This window comes from Rhodnius prolixus, unplaced genomic scaffold (assembly GCF_049639745.1).
Source record: "Rhodnius prolixus isolate KJV_2025 unplaced genomic scaffold, Rpr scaffold_10, whole genome shotgun sequence".
In the NCBI taxonomy this organism is placed as follows: domain Eukaryota; kingdom Metazoa; phylum Arthropoda; class Insecta; order Hemiptera; family Reduviidae; genus Rhodnius; species Rhodnius prolixus.
The window spans coordinates 26,013,001-26,030,803 of record NW_027411615.1 but is presented as its reverse complement, the minus strand read 5'-3'; the positions used below and the strand labels follow the sequence as shown (position 1 = coordinate 26,030,803).

The 17,803-nt window shown below is 29.7% G+C and overlaps 1 protein-coding gene across 4 annotated transcripts; it reads left to right on the top strand.

The window, feature by feature from the left end:
* Positions 1-82: 82 nt before the first annotated feature.
* LOC141457295 (proton-coupled amino acid transporter 1) lies at positions 83-17,456 on the top strand. 4 transcript variants are annotated; one of them, XM_074134058.1, is made up of 12 exons: positions 83-351; positions 472-564; positions 4,253-4,295; positions 5,394-5,488; positions 9,008-9,163; positions 9,271-9,421; positions 9,503-9,624; positions 10,163-10,247; positions 10,398-10,670; positions 11,156-11,337; positions 12,148-12,317; positions 12,815-17,456. In XM_074134058.1, exons 3-12 carry the CDS (start codon positions 4,263-4,265, stop codon positions 13,051-13,053), a joined length of 1,506 nt encoding a protein of 501 aa, XP_073990159.1. In that variant the 5' UTR covers positions 83-351; positions 472-564; positions 4,253-4,262; the 3' UTR covers positions 13,054-17,456. The 4 variants fall into 4 exon arrangements, with proteins under 4 accessions (XP_073990159.1, XP_073990161.1, XP_073990160.1 ...); XM_074134059.1 differs by lacking the exon at positions 4,253-4,295 and having other exon boundaries at positions 90-351; XM_074134060.1 differs by lacking the exons at positions 472-564; positions 4,253-4,295 and having other exon boundaries at positions 88-351.
* The last annotated feature ends 347 nt before the right edge of the window (positions 17,457-17,803 follow it).

Below are 17,803 nucleotides of genomic sequence, written 5' to 3'. Positions count from 1 at the left end.
AGTTAATAAATTCGTTCTAAATGCACATTTATACAAGGCTAGATGATATAAGTTTAGTTAAATGAATCAACCAGAAGTTCTCTCCAGTGCAAACTTTGCTACCTTTTGTATTAAGGTTACTGATAGCTCGTTACCACATACTCTTACCTCAGACGACATACACATACAGTCTTTTTAGTCAGGATCTGACAGTTAATTGGTTAACATTAGCATTAATTATAAATGTTTACATGACTGCAAGTTTAGTGGGACTGTGTTTTTTGTTAATTCCTTACTTATGTATTGTTTATGTATAATTAACGTACAAAGAACTACTTAATGAATCTAGCATTTCGACATCAAAACTAAAATGTAAGTAGGTTTTGTTACTATTAGTAATTTTATATTAGTAACAATCCTATTATATATACTGATTGCATGCAATATTGTATAATTCGTTCATGTTTTGGGCTTATTATTTTCCTTCTTTAGGTATTGGTAATTAAAACTGGCATAAATCCGATTGATGCTTTCCTGATTATCTTTAAATTGCATCAAGAGTTCCAAATAGAAGACAATAAATAGGTATTAAATGCATACTTAAAGTTACTTAAGTGTTTGTTTGGATTTTTATTTTTTAACATTCGATTAGTCTACTAAGATTTGTTGACAAAGAATATATCTTTAAAAAATGTTTCTTGTATTTTTTAAACATTATTAAGTAGTAGCTACGAAAGGGAAGAAAATATTAATAAATAAATTTGGTTGCTCTCATTTTTTATAATGTTTTATAGTGTTATTGCTTGAAGTAAAAGGTTGTTGCAAAAAAAAGGTCTTTAATTTTAAAGTAACTACTAAAATCTCTAAGTGCCTCCTGCAACAAATAAGTAAATCAGACATACTTGTGACATGAGAGGTGTTACTATCCTTTGGTTATTTAATTTTATTGAACTCCACTGCTGAGTAAATCGCGGGGCCAGCAATCAACAGTTGGGATTTTCATGAAAGCTGGTTAATGAAAGAGTATATTTTCACGGGTGGTGATTAATTTTTAAAGAAAGAACCTTCGAATGGGTGAATTAAATTTGTTGATGAAGGCAGCAAGTAGTGAAGTGATGTCTTTAGTGATCGGAATGCATATATGCATGTACGTCGCTAACTCCGCGACCCGACCGTAGAAGACCGGATAGTTTGGGGCAATTATTGTTGCTCTTGTTGCGATAGAGGTAGAAGTGGGCGGTTAAAAGTAGTTCTGGGGAAATAAGATATGACTGGTGTAGGCCCCCTACGTTCGTGCTCATTAGCTCTCCTCAACCTCTAGTTCGTTGTGAACGGTGCAACTCTTTGGTAAATTAAATATTCATATGTTAATATTTACTAGCTGCCTGTAAGAATTTGGGATTTTATGAGTAAAAACTGTTTGAATTTAGCATTCTCTAAAATAAATCTTTTAATTTGCAAATTTAAATTCGAAACAGTTATAATGGTGGAGTGTTTTCGCCACTTTTACCTTTTTTGTAGCGGGTGTTTAAGTATCTTATCTCAAACAAAAATAGTCGGAAGTTAAAAAATAAATTACTTCATAAATATGGGCGCCAAGTTGCGGTCGAAATCCATCACTTTAATAAACTATCCTTAACAAAAACTTACAGTTTTAAAAGTTAAGTATAAGGGTTGATTAAACGCCAAAAGGTACACAAATCAGCTAGTACCCAACATTTCATTAATACTTCATTGATATAATTTAAGTAATTTTACTGCATTAACTTTTTCTTCACATTTTTTAGAATTTATTAGATGTCACAGACCCTTATGCTGGCCAGTTCATTCATAATATTATTTTGTTACAATTATGATAAAATGTATATTATATCTTTATATTTTTTATAACGTTTTCTTTTTAGCCTGTGATTAATAGTTTGATTATTATAGATAAATAGATATTACAGTCAATCTAAGTTAAATGGTGTGCTACTTGAGTAAATATTTTGTAGATGAAAATGGCCAGCATAAGGCTCTGTGACATCTAATAAATTCTAAAAAATGTGAAGGAAAAGTTAATGCAGTAAAATTACTTAAATTATATCAATGAAGTATTAATGAAATGTTGGGTACTAGCTGATTTGTGTACCTTTTGGCGTTTAATCAACCCTTATACTTAACTTTTAAAACTGTAAGTTTTTGTTAAGGAGATTTTTGTACCTTTTGGATAGATTTTCCTTTTTGTCTATTTGCAAAGTTACGTCTGCTTTACAGATTTTTTTAAAATTTGGAATAAGCTATTCTATCATTATAACCTGAAAAAGTGTTAAGTCGGAGTTACTACCACTGGAGAGATCTTTTTAATAATGATTATAGTTGCGGTCCCCAAACCATCCTCAATAACAATTTTTTTGAGAAAGCGTTTTGAATAAAATAGGAAGGTATTTGTACGTAAATAGCAAAATTAAACTGTGATTTCAGTACTTCCTTTTAAGAAAAGCAAGAAAAATAAACTGCGATTACAGTACTTCTCCCTAAAAGGCAAAGATTTTGAATCGAACGACAATTCATTGATGTAAATCGGTTCACTCATTAATAATTTTAACGATTGCAGTACTTCCTCTTAGTAGGTGTAAGAGCATGATGGCACCTCACAGCCACGTAGAGGAGCTTTAATCACTTCTTCGTGCTAAATTTTATCAAAATCGGACTAAGCTTTGTAGAAATATTGGTAATAATAGTTTTAGAAAGGGCCTTATTTGGGTGGGGCAAACTCCCCTCCTTATGAGGCACGGCGTCGAGACTTTTAAAGTGCAAATCTGTACAAAATTTCGATTCGAATGACACTTCATTCATGAAAATCGGTTCACGTGTCGATAATTTGAAACGATTGCTATACTTCCCCTTAACAAGTGTAAGAGCAGATCGTCGCTTTATTGTTACGTAGGGGAGCCCTAACTCTATCATCCTACAAAATTCTGTCAAAATCGGGCCAAGATTTACAGAGTTATTAGTAATAATAATTTTGGAGGGGGCCTTACATAAAGGGGGCTAACTCCTCTCCTATTCGATGTACAGCGCCGAGACCCCCAAAAGGCACATCTACATAAAATTCCAAATCCAATGACACCTCATTCATGAAAATCGGTTCACGCGTTTAGGCGCTACGCAGTTTACAAAAAAGGTAACAAGAAGAAGAAGAACAACAACAACAACAACAACAACAACAAGAACAAGAACAAGAACAAGAACATTTTTTGAAAAAGCCGTTTTTGCTCATTTTCGGCAACTTTTTTCTCGAAACCTATTAGATCTGGGTGGTTGCAGAAAAATTACAGTTATAAAGGAGGATTTGGAGTAAGATTTAAAGAAAATTTGGGAATTTTATCTTTTATAGAAAAATAGAAAAAAATTGTCAAAGTTGGGTGTTTTTCAACGTTACGCTTTTTAGTGCAGTTTTTGATGGTCAACCCTTATACAACTGTCCTACCGGACAGTTTTAATACGATTTATTTTTAATTAAGTTTTTGTATTTTATAATTCAATTTGATAAACATTAGCTACGGAAAAATACAGACATTTACATATTTAATAAAAAATAAAACATTTTAATTTATTAAAAAAAAATTGATTGTTCCATTTTAGGAGTACACTTGTTACAGTTTAAGAAAATGTTACTTTTCCTTACAAAACTTTTTTACCAAATAGAAGTGAAATAATAATACTCATATTTTACACTCTTTTTTTCTTTCTATTTCTCTCTCTCTCACACACATGCTCTCTATCCTTTTCTTATCATTATGTTTTTTTACCAATTTCTCTTTTCTTTTTCAATTCTATTTATAGCACTACCGTCATTTATTTAAGAGACTACTTAATGTCTTGATTTTCTTTCAACTTCACATTTTCATAAAAATTGTTCATAAACTGTTGTGCTATCTAAGAACGTTAATGATGTAGCGATGCCACTTTTTATTAAAATATTTTTTAACAAGAATTGATTTGATTTTCTGGGGCACTCTTTTATTTCAAAGTGACACATTGTTTTAAAGGCTTTTACCTAAATAATATTGAAATAAATTTAAGAAAAAAAAAAGACGTATGTAAGAGAAATTTCTCGGATTTCTAAGATTTTCTTCTCCAAAATTTTCCTGAAGATTATCAGATCAACTGATTTGAATTGCCTTAAAATAACAGTTGTGTTATTATTATCTGTTGGAGTTAAAGAAAGCATATTTAGTAAAAAATAATCCGACTTGTACAAGTATCTAATTTTAAATAAATTGTCCAGGTACAATAAGATGGTGGATATCACACCTTTACGACCAGTAAAAGTAAGTTTTATCGTAAAGTAAGAACTGTCACGTAAATTTTTATTCGCTATAATTTATCTCTCCTTCATTAAAGAATCAATAAAATTGCTTATAAAGCATTTTTACTATTTATTGCTGCAGTAATATTGTAGTGAAGAATGCTCATTCGTCTCCCTCCAAGATAACTGAACGGCTGTTGGCCAGAAAATAAACACTATTAAAAATAAGCATTTCTTAACTTGACTAATTTCAATTTTTTAAACATATAAATGCATCAGTGAAGCATGTAAATTAGAAAATCTATTTGTAATTGTTAAATATATAGTTTGTAATCTGTTTATTTAATTTCTGCATGACTTTATGGGAAACCCCTGTTGTAATAGTTATTATTTATCTTTTCTTTTTAACTTCTTGACATTTAAAACATTCGATAAAATTATGATCTAATTTACAATCATATAAACTAAAATGATAATTCTTTTAATACAGATTGATATCGCGTATTTGTCCAATTGAACATCTCTGTTTGTACATTTACTGCTTATCATCTGTTGAAAAATTTCCTATAAATACATTTTGTTTGCGTCCTGCATAATATTATCAATGTTGAAAGGTGTGATTATATTATATAGTTTTTTATTTGTATTTATATTTGTACATGATTGGAAGTTTCCTCTTTTTTCCTCCTTAATAATTTTTTTCTTCAGTTAGTCTGTGTATTCATGATATAAACGTTTTATTTATTTACTCCGGATTTCCTCCACAAACAGGTTTTGAAGTTATTTTTATTTAATTTTTTTAGCATAAAAGTTAATTTGCTACCGTAGGTTAGTAAGCTTTTTTACATTTTTTTTTTCGTTCAATGTTCTTTATTTTTTATTTTAATAGTTATTTTGAATAAGTATATTTATGGTTCATAAATGGTAAATTCAACATATAGTAGTTATTAAGGAGGTTGAGTTAACAGTGCTACTAGATCTAGATCGCTCATTTTGTGAAAGCCAGTCGAAGTATCTCTTAGGAGCTTTGTGGCATTGCAGAACAATATTAAATATAAAAATATGAAAAATTGTTATAGAATAATATTTTCTCTAATATTTTTCATTATTGTTATCACAGATTGGAGTACCCGCTAGCAAAACATTAAAAATGAAAGAAGAACGTCAGCCGCTATTAGTAGGAAATACTGATCCAATCAATGATACACGGGAGAGGTGAGTATTGTTCTTCGAAACCCTGAATTATTATTAATAATAGGTTCATTTTAAGTAGTTTTTGATGCGCAGCCATTTAGCTACATCGTGCATACTTTCATATCCAACTAATATGACAGTCAGCTTCACCATGCTTCTGGTTTCCTAATCATAGAAGTGAACAATTATTTTAAGAATAAAATACGTTAAATTTAAAGCTAAAGAAAATGTAAAGGAATAGAAAGAGCAATATTTTCAACACTCAGTGGCCCTTACACTTCTTGGGCTAGGCGCTTATCCAATTTTAAGCGAATTTCTGCTCCAAAATTTAAAAGGACTCAGTGGCTTTGCTGCCCAACCCCTACGAATTTTTCAGCAGAATCCTTACTTCGTAAATGTGACACTATTATTAAATATTTTGACTTAGGCTGCTTAATTTTTGGCGGATCTTAATTGCAGCCCCGCCTTTAAAAAAAAATTAACATAACTTTTACATTTATACATATTTAAGTGAAAGTACATTTGGATATGTGGCTTGAGATATCGATAATAGGCAAGAGTTGTAGCAAAGGAAATATGCCGGCATCCGAAATTTAATAAAACTGGCAGTGACCTGCAGAATTTTTTTGAAGAAAGAGAGCCGTAGCTTTTGCGATTCAAGTCAAATTAGTTGTAAATAGAGATGTTCACATCTTCGGGAGTTGCTCCATTTTTAAGTAGTTTTTTCTTTCTCCATTTTTAAGAAGGAACAAAGGAACATCAAAATCAGCTCATTAAAATAATCTTATGAAAAGTTTGCCACATAATTAGGGAAGATATCTTTTCACTTTTATATTTACTTTAATAACTATTTTTTATTTTTTTGTTGATAAAGCTTATATCTTTTGTAGAGAACAGTCTATTTACATTACCACCAATTATAGTAGTAATCTGTAAACTTGCTATCTGTTAATTATTGTTTATTTACACATTGGCCAATCTAAACATATGGTAAATGTAGACATTTATTTAAAGAAATAAATGAATTTAATATAAAATGCAGAGTAAAATTTTCCGTAATTTACACTTTCTCTTAACGCTAGGAAGAGGAAGTACTGCAATCGCGCAGATTTTCGAGGTCCCCCAGTGGTTTAAATGTTTAAGACGAGCATATTCGAGAAGGGGTTCCTGCAAGGTAGCGTCACAGAAAAAAAAGGTTCCCTAATACGAAAAAGTGGTATTTACAAATACTTATTAATAATTTTAAGGGCTCTATTTAAGATGGACATGCTTCTTACTGTCTCAAGGTTTGGTTTATCTCCGGTAATATTATTAGAAGTAAAGGAGGATTTGCCCTATATTTTAAAGAAAATTTGGGAATTTTATCTTTTATAGAAAAAGAGAAAAAAATTGTCAAAGTTGGGTGTTTTTCAACGTTACTCTTTTTCGTGCAGTTTTTGACGATCAACCCTTATACAACTGTCCTATCGGACAGTTTTAATTAAATATGTTACTGAAATTTCAAATTTTAAGAAAAACTGTTGATTAGAAGTGCTATTTTACTGTGGAATTTTAGCGGAGCAAGTAAAATCAGTTCAGAAATGAATAAAATATGTGCGGTACGGGCGCGCAGCTTTTTTGACTAACTATCGAATCACCCACTTATTCATTTCTTTCTAATAGTTTTTATTTTGTAAGTTTACCACAATATTCTCGTGCATTGTGTCATCAAATTTTGTGTACTGTTTATATTTTAGTGTATAATATTTTACTGAATAATATTTATTGATTATCAAATGTGTTTCCAAAATTCCGAGACGTAAGATGTGCAGTAAAAAGTAAAAGTAAAGTAATCGCCTATTTTTTCAGGCGGGGCTTAACGTCCAACTACCAATTAGGTGTCGTGGACGGTGGCGACTAGCAAACATACTTTACTGTAAATTTCTTTTATTAAACATTAAATAAAATCCAAGGCCTAAGACCGGGAATCGAACCCAGTACCACAATACATATTAGCTTCGCAGGTCTCGCCTCTAACCGCTCGGCTACCGTGGCGCCTCGATGTGCAGTGTTCAGCAGTGCTTTTGTAGCGATCTACTTATTAAACTATTTAATTCAAACAAACTTGTAATAAGTAATAATAGGGACAATTAGGGGCGGGTCTAGTGGTCAAAAGAGTGGCTTTGTAAGAGGGAGATCTCCAGTTCGAATCCCGCATACAGCTACTTTTTATTTGTTAGAAAAAATTGTTTATAGTAAAGTATAAGCTTCCACCCCGTCTTCGACTGGTAGTTGGACTTAAGCCCGCCTAAAAAAAAGGCGATTACTTAATTTCTTTAAGCAACATGTTAGTAATGTTTATTAATTGAGAAGTATCTACAGGAAAAGTTTTTATATTTTATATTTTATTTTACTATTCTATCATTAATGAGAAACCTAGGTTTCTAACCAAGGAACCAGTAAGTAGAGAACGATGTGTAGTTACGGGTGCGCTTTGAGATAGTCTCCATTCGTCTTGATCGACCAACAATCGCTTCACAATCGAATAGTTGGCCATATCTGGTCTAGACAGTTGCCAAAGGGTTTCATTTAGACTTACTTGGGCATATCAAGTGGTTTTGAAACTTTTTTTTTTAAGAACATGATTTTATAATTGGATTTGGTGATATGGAGTGGTGACAAATTTAGTTCAATATAATCAATCTGGTGTACAAATTTGTATAATATTGCAGCCCTTAATCTTAATTCCATATTTTGAATTACATAAACTACTTACTTAAAGAAAGAGTGAGATTTTCTTTTTTATTTGTTATAATATTATTTGGTGATGATAAATATGGTTTTTTAAAAGAGAAATATTAACTCTTCTCAGATGTCGTAAACGATAATTATTTATTAGAATTTTATGCGCGCATAGGATATTAGTGTTGAAGTAATTTAATTATAATGACCTTCCAACTGGAATGTTGAGGAGCTAGCTACTAGTCTATTTCCTTATTCTATTTTCCACTAATAAATCAGATGACTAAAATTGTTAACAAAAAGGTTGTTTTTGTGTCTTCCAATTTTTTTTTACTTTTAAAGTGTTACCATTACTACTAGAAAATTTGCAATGTTTATTTGTATAATTTGGGGGAATAAAATAAAAGCAACTAGCAGTTTCTCTTCCGTTTCAGAGATTTAGAATAAAATTCTTTTTATCTGTTACGCTTCCTTAGTAACCGTAAGGAATCAGTGTAAAAACGCTAGTATGCAAATGTGCGTGGTGTTAAGTAAAAGTTTGCCTGATGGTAAATCAAATCCAATAGTTGTGACCGTCTGCTCCCTCATCAAGTTTTTTAGATAGTATTTTGTTAGAGAATGTCTGAAATTTAGGCGAAAGCTAAGTTACATCAATCAAAAATAGTCACAATATTTTGTTCTCTACCTCTCCGCAAGTATTTCCAATGATACCATATTTCGAGTTTCTAATGCCACATTTCTAATTTGCCTTTAAAGGATAAATTTTTACATATTAAGACTAATATTAAAAGGTTTCACTTACATATTTTCTTCCACCAGAAATGTGTGTGAAGTGTGGATTGAAAAAGGAAATAGTGAATCCTCCGCTTCAGGAGTACAAGTTTCGACTGCACCCGAACTTAGCCCAAATCAATCCGGAAGACATCCTTACACCTATGACTCTTTAAGAGACCGTCAACTTGATCACCCAACAACGTAAGTGGTTTTACATAAATAAATATTAACATCTTTATTTTAAAGTTATATTGCTTTTTATTATTTTTTAAAATTTTTGTTTTTTTTATTTCGTCATTACCATGCAGCAATTTGGATACCATGATACATCTTTTAAAGGGTAACATTGGAACCGGAATACTTGCTATGCCAGATGCTTTTATGAACGCTGGCTTAGTTTTGGGCACTGTTGGAACACTCTTCATGGGTATTGTATGTACCCATTGTATGCATATTCTGGTAGGTAGTTTTTGTTTAAATTAAATATTATCACTGTTAACATTTATTTTTGAAAATATTCAGAAATTTAATTTAATTTAGGTTAATTGTGCGCATGAATTGTGCAGAAGATTACAAGTTCCTTCGTTGAGTTTCCCTCAGGTAATTGAGCAAGCTTTTTTGACGGGTCCTACGAGGTTACAACGATTTTCAAAACATACAAGGTTCCTAAAATTATTCAATAAAAACTAAACTACAATAGAAACTATGAACTAAGGATGAAACAAAACTGTGCTTTAATCCTTAACCATAGTTTGTTTAGTAACTAAGATTTACTAAATTTATAACAATCTAACCGTTATTTTATTTTTCTACCTCATCTAGATTGCAGTCCAAATATGGCACCCTTTGATTACCGCCTCTACTTGTCAATGGCCCACTTTTTACACATTAAGAAATATATAATTACTAATAAGGTGTTAAATAAATTAACGAAAGGGTTGGGGTTTTCGCCTCTGAAGGTAGCTTTTGTTAGCGAATTGTTGATTCACATTGGTACAAGTCTTATAAAGTGACGATTTTATAGTGACATTAGCTTAATGTAAATAAACCATTCTTTTAAATAGTTTTTTGCCATTGATTTTTGGGTTTTTTAATTGAAATTAGGGAAAAGCACACATTTTTGTTTTATCCTACTCATTAAATTTTGCCTTCTTCAACATTCTTTACCGTTCTATTTATTATATTCCATTTTTACTTTAGATTATTAGTGAACACTTTTCTCGTGATCACCCAGCTCGGATTCTGTTGCGCATATTTTGTATTTGTCGCTGGAAATTTACAACAGGTATTTTTTTTGTATTATTATTATTTTTTTGTATTTCGTGTTACCATATTAAAACTTTTTATCGTTGCAATTAAATAATTTTTTAATGTTATGACTCTTTTTTAAAGTCAAAAAGTTCAATCTGTAATTAATTGTTACTTTTATGTTTAGGTATACGAACAGTATTTCCACAAGATATCTGGAATTTGGTATTTTGTTGTACTACTTTTTCCAATGATCTTACTCAATTGGGTAAAAAATCTTAAATATCTGACACCAGCATCCTTAATTGCTGCAATTTTAACTGTAACTGGATTGAGCATAACATTTTTTTACATACTCCATGGTTTACCAAGAACAAACACAGTTAAAATGTTCGCCCCTTGGAGTAGACTTCCTCTATTTTTTGGAACTGCGATTTATGCATTTGAAGGAATTGGAGTAGTGAGTTTATTTTTTTTTAATATTTAAAATTTAGTTAAAATATTGATTTTTTATTACTAAATTCTCAGATAATTAGTCTTTAGTTTAAGATTTAAAAAAAAGACAACTTCATGTTCACTAGATTGTGTTATTTGTTATTTTAAGGTAGCAGTATGGTGTACCTTTGGTTCGAAAAATGCGATTAAAATGAATTAGAGTCTTGGCCTTGGGCCAAATCTAGAAAATCAATAGATGATTCTTTAGCTAGAAAATTCCCTACAGTTTTTCTAATAACTTGTATATTTGATTCATTAAAGACATTTTTTATGATTTGCTTAAGGATTCTAGGTATGCCTAACTTAGAAAGCTTTCTTGAACGTCTCTAAATCCAAGAAGAAATAAGCTTTTAAATAATATAATATTCCAACATATTCTTACGCGCCCAGCTAGTTATCTTTATCGGAGATAACATTGTGGAATTTATTAAACACTTGCGATCTTTTCAGGTATTACCACTGGAAAATAATATGCAAACACCAGAAGATTTTGGTGGATTGACTGGCGTTCTAAACACAGGCATGGTAATTGTGGCATGTCTATATACCGCTGTAGGCTTTTTTGGTTACCTGCGTTATGGAGATCACATGATACCTGGCAGTATTACCTTCAACATTCCATTAAATGAATTGTAAGTAACCGAAATGACACTTAACTACTAATGGTTTTAACTGTAAGTAATTGATATTTTCCATTGAAAAACCACTTCTTGGAACAGAGATTTTGATTAAGGTTTTAGGTATCTGCTAACGGCCTAGTATAGAACATTCGCCTTTGATTATGATTAAAAAAGTGCTTGTATTAGTTGATCCAGAAAGTCATTAGTACTTATTTTACCTGCTCATTTAACGTGTCCCATTAATACTAATCGTTACGAGTAGGCTGGAAGCACATACTTCAATATTACAAACAACTATAAATTTGAAAGATGAAAATGGGCCTGTATTCCATTATAAATTCCGCTTGACTGTCCAAGTCAATGCAGTCTTATTGAAGGGGTCCTATTGTCAATGCCAAAAAAATAGCGACCTCAATCCTTCCAACAAAAATCGCCTTCAGAAAGTCGCTTGCTATTCATAATATCAGACTCATGGCGAAAGTAAGAATAATATCAGTGGGATTGTGGCACGCATTCCTTACGAATTTTAGCAAAGGTTTTGTTTTTATTTTTAAAAACTAAAACTTAGAATTTATTTTCTGCAAAAGGATCTGAATGTTTTTGCCTAATTCGAAGTAGATTACAGAAACCTGCATATTTAAGATCCTAATGGCCGTACCTCACCCTTTAAAATTCGTCTATGACTGTTATTGAATCGCTATCTTAGACGCCTAAGGATAGAAGATAATCATTTAGCTTGTTTTAATTATCCTAGACTCTATTTAGTAGACTAAACTTTTACTTTTACTTTATTTTAACTTTTTGTATAAACAAAAATTTCAGACTGGGTCAATCTGTACGGTTAATGATGGCATTAGCGATATTTTTATCATATGGACTACAGTTTTATGTACCAATGGGCATAATCTGGCCACCTATTAAACATAAATTTAGTGAAGATAGACAAAAAATTGCAGAACTCATTATCCGAACGTTGCTAGTAATGTTTACTTGTGAGTATAAATTTATTTGTTTTTTGTGTTTCATTATTACAAAAATATTTCCGTTAAGACTTCTCACGAAATGCAGTATTTATGTAATAGTTTTCATTAAACATTTTTGCTGAATTCCAGCTTGTAGAAATATGTAAATTGGAATCGTGCCATTCAATAACGTAATCAGCAATTGAATTTTAATTTCCCCATGAAGAAGAGATGTTTTTATTTATACACCTTAGTTAAGACAATCCCAAAAATATATTAATATATGTTATTCAGGAACATATTAGTAAATTCTCCATGGGTCTAATAGGTCTAACAAGATGGATCTAAAAGTTACAGAGAATTTATGTTTGTATCTCTGTTGCATTTTCAAGTAAAAATAGCAACAAATTAGGGGTGAAAGCAATTAAAACATGACTTGATCCCCATGTTTTGCAAATCACCCCCATTCCAAGTGCCCACTAAAGTACTGCTTTTTATTACAATAACGTTTTCATTTTATTCTTCAGTTTTACTGGCCGTACTAGTTCCAAACTTGAGCTCAGTTATTTCGTTGGTGGGCGCGTTAAGTAGTTCCACATTGGCACTGATATTCCCACCATTGATAGAGGCGATCACATTCTGGGATCGTGGTCTTTCAACAGGTACGTTAATTAAAGATATTACTATTGCAATATTTGGTTTTGTTGGTTTTATATTTGGGACGTACGTTAGTATTTATGAAATTATTACTGCGAAACCTGTATAACTTAATTTTATTAAATTTTTTATGCAGTACTTATCAAAAATATTGCTACACCTAAAATGAATCATTTAAATTTGATATGAGTTAGATATTAGAAATGGATCAATTGAAGATTGAAGGCTGAAATTTTGATTACGTTGCCATCCTAGCATTATAGGTTTTGCAATATTTTGGATATGCAGAGATTATTCGATGACACAGTTAGCCTTGTTAACATTATTGCTGTATTTTCTTAAAATGATTTGTCATAATTTTTATTATTTTAGTACTTTTTATTTCAAAAAAAAGTAAATGCTTAGTTAACCAATAAAGCCATAGGCTTATATTTTGCTTTATTTACATTATAAATTCTATAGTGCGGTCCTACTATTTTGTTTAAGCTACCTTTTATATTTATTATAACTTATTTCATTTTACTAAAGATTTGTCTTCAAAAAATGCTTGACGAAAATAATTCATATTATTTTATTTCTTAAGAAAGAAATGGATATGATCATTAATTAAATGTCTACTAATTTGAATACAATTTTATTAAATGTAGATTTAAAGATAATTTTATCATTTTTTTAAGAAAGCAAAGCACTAAATTTGACTAAAGGATGCATTTTTGACAAATGTGTAAAATGCTAATAATATATTTATAAAATGTATGTGTTGTGTCCATAATCTTTGATTATTGAATAGGGTGTGTTTATTTATTTTACTTATCTTAAATATTCGAAAGTTATATAGTATTTTTTTAATTATTTGACAACAGTAATTGCCATGTCTTACATTTCAAAATATAGTATACAACTACCTAACTTATAAATAACAAAAAAGTCAGGGAGCTCGGTGGTAACGCATTTTACTCAAGAATTCTTGTCCTACACTCTTGAGTAAGAAAAGAACTCTGCACAGAGTTCCTGTAGTGCGCAGAGAAGGCACCGTATGCCAATAACTGCAGATTATGATTCAATATAATAGAAAATGAAATAAAAACTAAAAATTGCATCTAATAGAGTTGTATATTATACAGCATTCAATAGCACCGTTGCTTTTTTTTACCTCTGTGAACATTGCCTTGTACATCTTTAGGTAATCTTGAAGTTTTCTGCCTCAAGCATTATCGTTAAATCCTTAAAAGACCAATTAGTTTACATCATAGAAACTCAAAATGGCTGTTAAGTATTGATCTCTCATAACATACAAAAAGGGTGTTATTATTTTTATCTTTTTCTCATCGAGTTCCTATTATTTATTGTTAATTTTTCGTTAAAAAAAAAAATTGGAAATGGGTGCATATTTTCGTAATTGGTTGCAGAAACGTATAACGATTAATTTTAGTTTTATCCAAATTTGCTAACAGTATTAGGTATTACTGTATTTCTTGTTGTTTTTTTTTCTTTTTAAATTGATTTTATATGGATGATATAATTTTTTTTATTAACTACCAAAACTGGCATAAATATGAGAATCATGCTTTGCTAACCCTTCCAATTTATGGAGTTACTAAAAATCTGGCATTATTTTTAATAATTAACATGACAAAGTTAAAGATACCCATGAACTTAGAAGTGTTAGGGTTATTATTATTAAATATGTACTGTTAAAATTTTGAAAACACTATTTTGAATTTAATCAACATTCCATTTAAATTATTTAATTGGACAGGAATTTTTTTTTCTTGCAACCCTTTAAAGAATTTTTGTAGGAAAAAAGAGCAATTCTAGTATTAGGAAGCCAGAGAAAAGCTTTTGACAAATCTAGAATTCGAATATAATTTTTGAAAATAGAATTTAAAAGAACTGATCTTTTTAGAAATTAATATTAATTTTCATTTATTTCATATAGAACTCCTCCCGAAACTTTGTCATGTTGACAAGAACATTATGACCTTTTTAACTTAAATTGAACCTACGTAATGTACCAGTTTTTCATATTAGACATAAATACCCAAAAATAATTTAAAACAAGTCTCGTTCTAAAGCAAAACCGTGTTGATTTGAAGAAGGTATTAAACATTTCTAATTTAACAAATATGAAGTGTGGCGTATTTTTTTAAAAATATATATATATATAATAAATTGCTAACGAAGTTTGTTCAAACATTGAATTTAAAAGTACTGCATTTGTTTTAGAGATTGTTTTCATTTTGGGGATGATCGATAAAAAAATAATAATAATAATATTTTCGATAGACTATTTAGGGTGTACATACCTTCACTTGGTTTCGCCATAATTTTAATTTTTCAAATATTCCTAATTTTTTAATTACTAAAATACCAGATAGATACAATGATCTCCATTTACAAATACATACTTACAGTTAATGTAATCTGTACTTGCAAACTGTCTGTAAAATGTCTTAGAAAATAGTTAAGATATCTTAAGATCTTATAGATTAGGGGGTTAGGAGCGGAATCGCCTACCTGAGATCTGTGGCAATTTACGGATTCCAACGCAGTTTTATAATTTATTTCGTAGAAACACATGTTCTTATTAGAGTTGGACTTAAATCCTACCTACTTACTTTACTTTACAAAACTTAACAAATATTGTTAACTAATTTTGTAAGTAGTATTTTTATTTTAAAGTTCACTGATCACTTTTCGAGCACAAATTTTACTTTTCAGTTTATAGAATAAACCAGATGTAGCAAAAAGTGTTAGGATACATTTTCTACATTTTTTGTTGAAAAATGGTTTTACTTTTTTCGAAAGATGATTTCAAGGTGTAAACAAGCCATGTACTTAAGAAAGACTCCTAAGTTAGGAGTCTGTTAGGTATCCGTTACACTGTCTACCATAAAAAAAGAACTTTTTCATTTGTTTCCATAATGATTTTTCGTTACAATTTTGTTGGTAGGAGATCATGTATTAGAGGTAAGAATTAATAAAAGATAATAATAATTAGACAATAAATAAATTAGGAGAAATAAATTTATGCTGTTAGCTATTTTTTTTGGAAAAGTAAATGAGAAGAAAGAAAAAGTATTTAAAAAGTTGTTACCGTAAAATATCCAAAGTCTTTCATATCATGGTAAGTCTTCCAATTAAAGCTTTTTTCACATTTTGGTGAAGAATGTACTTACTAGTAAACAAACTGAAGAAAAGAATGATAGATTTTTATAAAAAATAAATTAATATTTTAACATTTAAAGTACATCTCACATTTATTTAATAATGTACTAGTCCTTAAAAAATCTCTCTAATGTTCTACCCTACATAAATAAATAAATACCAATAAATTATGTTTGAAATGCTGCTAACAGCATTATATACTAATATCGAAATATTTCATTAACTTGTCATACATTATTTTAATATAAATTAATAGGAAAATGTTTTTGTACAATGTGATAAGATAATTTAATCAGTTATTTCTATGTACTGTTTTTTAATTTAGAAAATTTTGGGTTTAAACTTTGTATGATCGCCTTTCTTATTTTATTTACCGTATTAGAGTGAATGTAAGATGCGTAACAATCAAATTTGAAAAAAGGCACGTCTTTAATTTCATGTCTAAAAATCAAATTTATGCTAGTGTATAAAGTAAGTTAAAACAAAAATATCAGAAAAGATTTTGATACGCTTCCTAATTACTCATTGTGTAAGAAATTGACTGAGAAAGAAATCCATTTATTTGCTCTTTGTTTAATATTTTAGTCCATAGTGAACTACTACGAAAATTAGTTTACATTATAAAAGAAAATAAAAGAGCTTCATCATTGTCTAGCTTTGGTTTGGAAAAAAACAAAAAACTAATGCCTCTTATATTCACTGTAATGCGGTAAATGTTTTTTAGTGATATCTTTTATAACATTTTTTCAACTAGCACGTCTTTATTTTTGTAGTGTGAAAATATAATTAGTTAGTTTTAAATAGCATTTATTCTGTGATAATGTCAATATTTTGTAGTAGTTTTCGTTAAATTAAAATTATATAGTGCTCTTTACATTTGAAAAATTTATATTCGATGTTATCAAAAAATTAAAATAATGTATCTAGTTTAGAATTATATTTTTAATCACTGTTTTTTTTTTTTAATGCATCGTTCTCTTCCGAGTTATTATTGATTGATTTTGTCAATCTCTTGGTAACAATTTAATTGTTAAAGTGACTTCGTAAGTAAATTTAATATTGCATAACTCCGTAAGGTAGAGTAAAATTATTGTTATTTCAGCATTCTAAGTGGTATTGTATTTATTTACCTCAAGTTTAAGTATTGAAACAAAATTTTTTTCCCTTAAAATTGGGCTTCCGATTTATGATAAATATGTTATTTTGTTATAGTTGATGATCTATCTTTATTACTTAATTAAAATAACATTTTATTAAAAATATTCAAAAAGAACAAAAACTGTAAAATATTTTATTTTAAATTTGTACTACATTGTTATTTAAAATAAATAGACTGTAAGTTTACCTGTGGTTTTGTTCTTTCGTCATTTTTAATGTATACGTTAAATGTACATACAACAATACTTGAATTTATGTGTTGACAGATCATGTTTGGTCCTCAAAGCCAAAAATATTGCCGTGGTTGTTTCAGAGGCAACAAAAAAAAAAAATTGTTTCTGTCAGTAGAAATTGATTTTCTAATAACCTTGATGTCCTTCATATTCTAGTTGGCACAAGGTTAATTCGGATTACGTCTTGGCTGGATGTTATCCTCACAGTGCCTTACTTGGCCGCCTCATCTTTAAATTCTACGCCTTTATTATGTTCCAACGCCCAACTTACGCTATTGTGATTTCCAAGGACATAAGTTA

Coding starts and splice junctions, on each gene's coding strand:
- LOC141457295 (XM_074134058.1), top strand. CDS start 4,263: ATGGTGGATATCACACCTTTACGACCAGTAAAA. Junction 11,338..12,147: donor AACATTCCATTAAATGAATT/GTAAGTAACCGA, acceptor CAAAAATTTCAG/ACTGGGTCAATCTGTACGGT. Junction 12,318..12,814: donor GTTGCTAGTAATGTTTACTT/GTGAGTATAAAT, acceptor TTTATTCTTCAG/TTTTACTGGCCGTACTAGTT.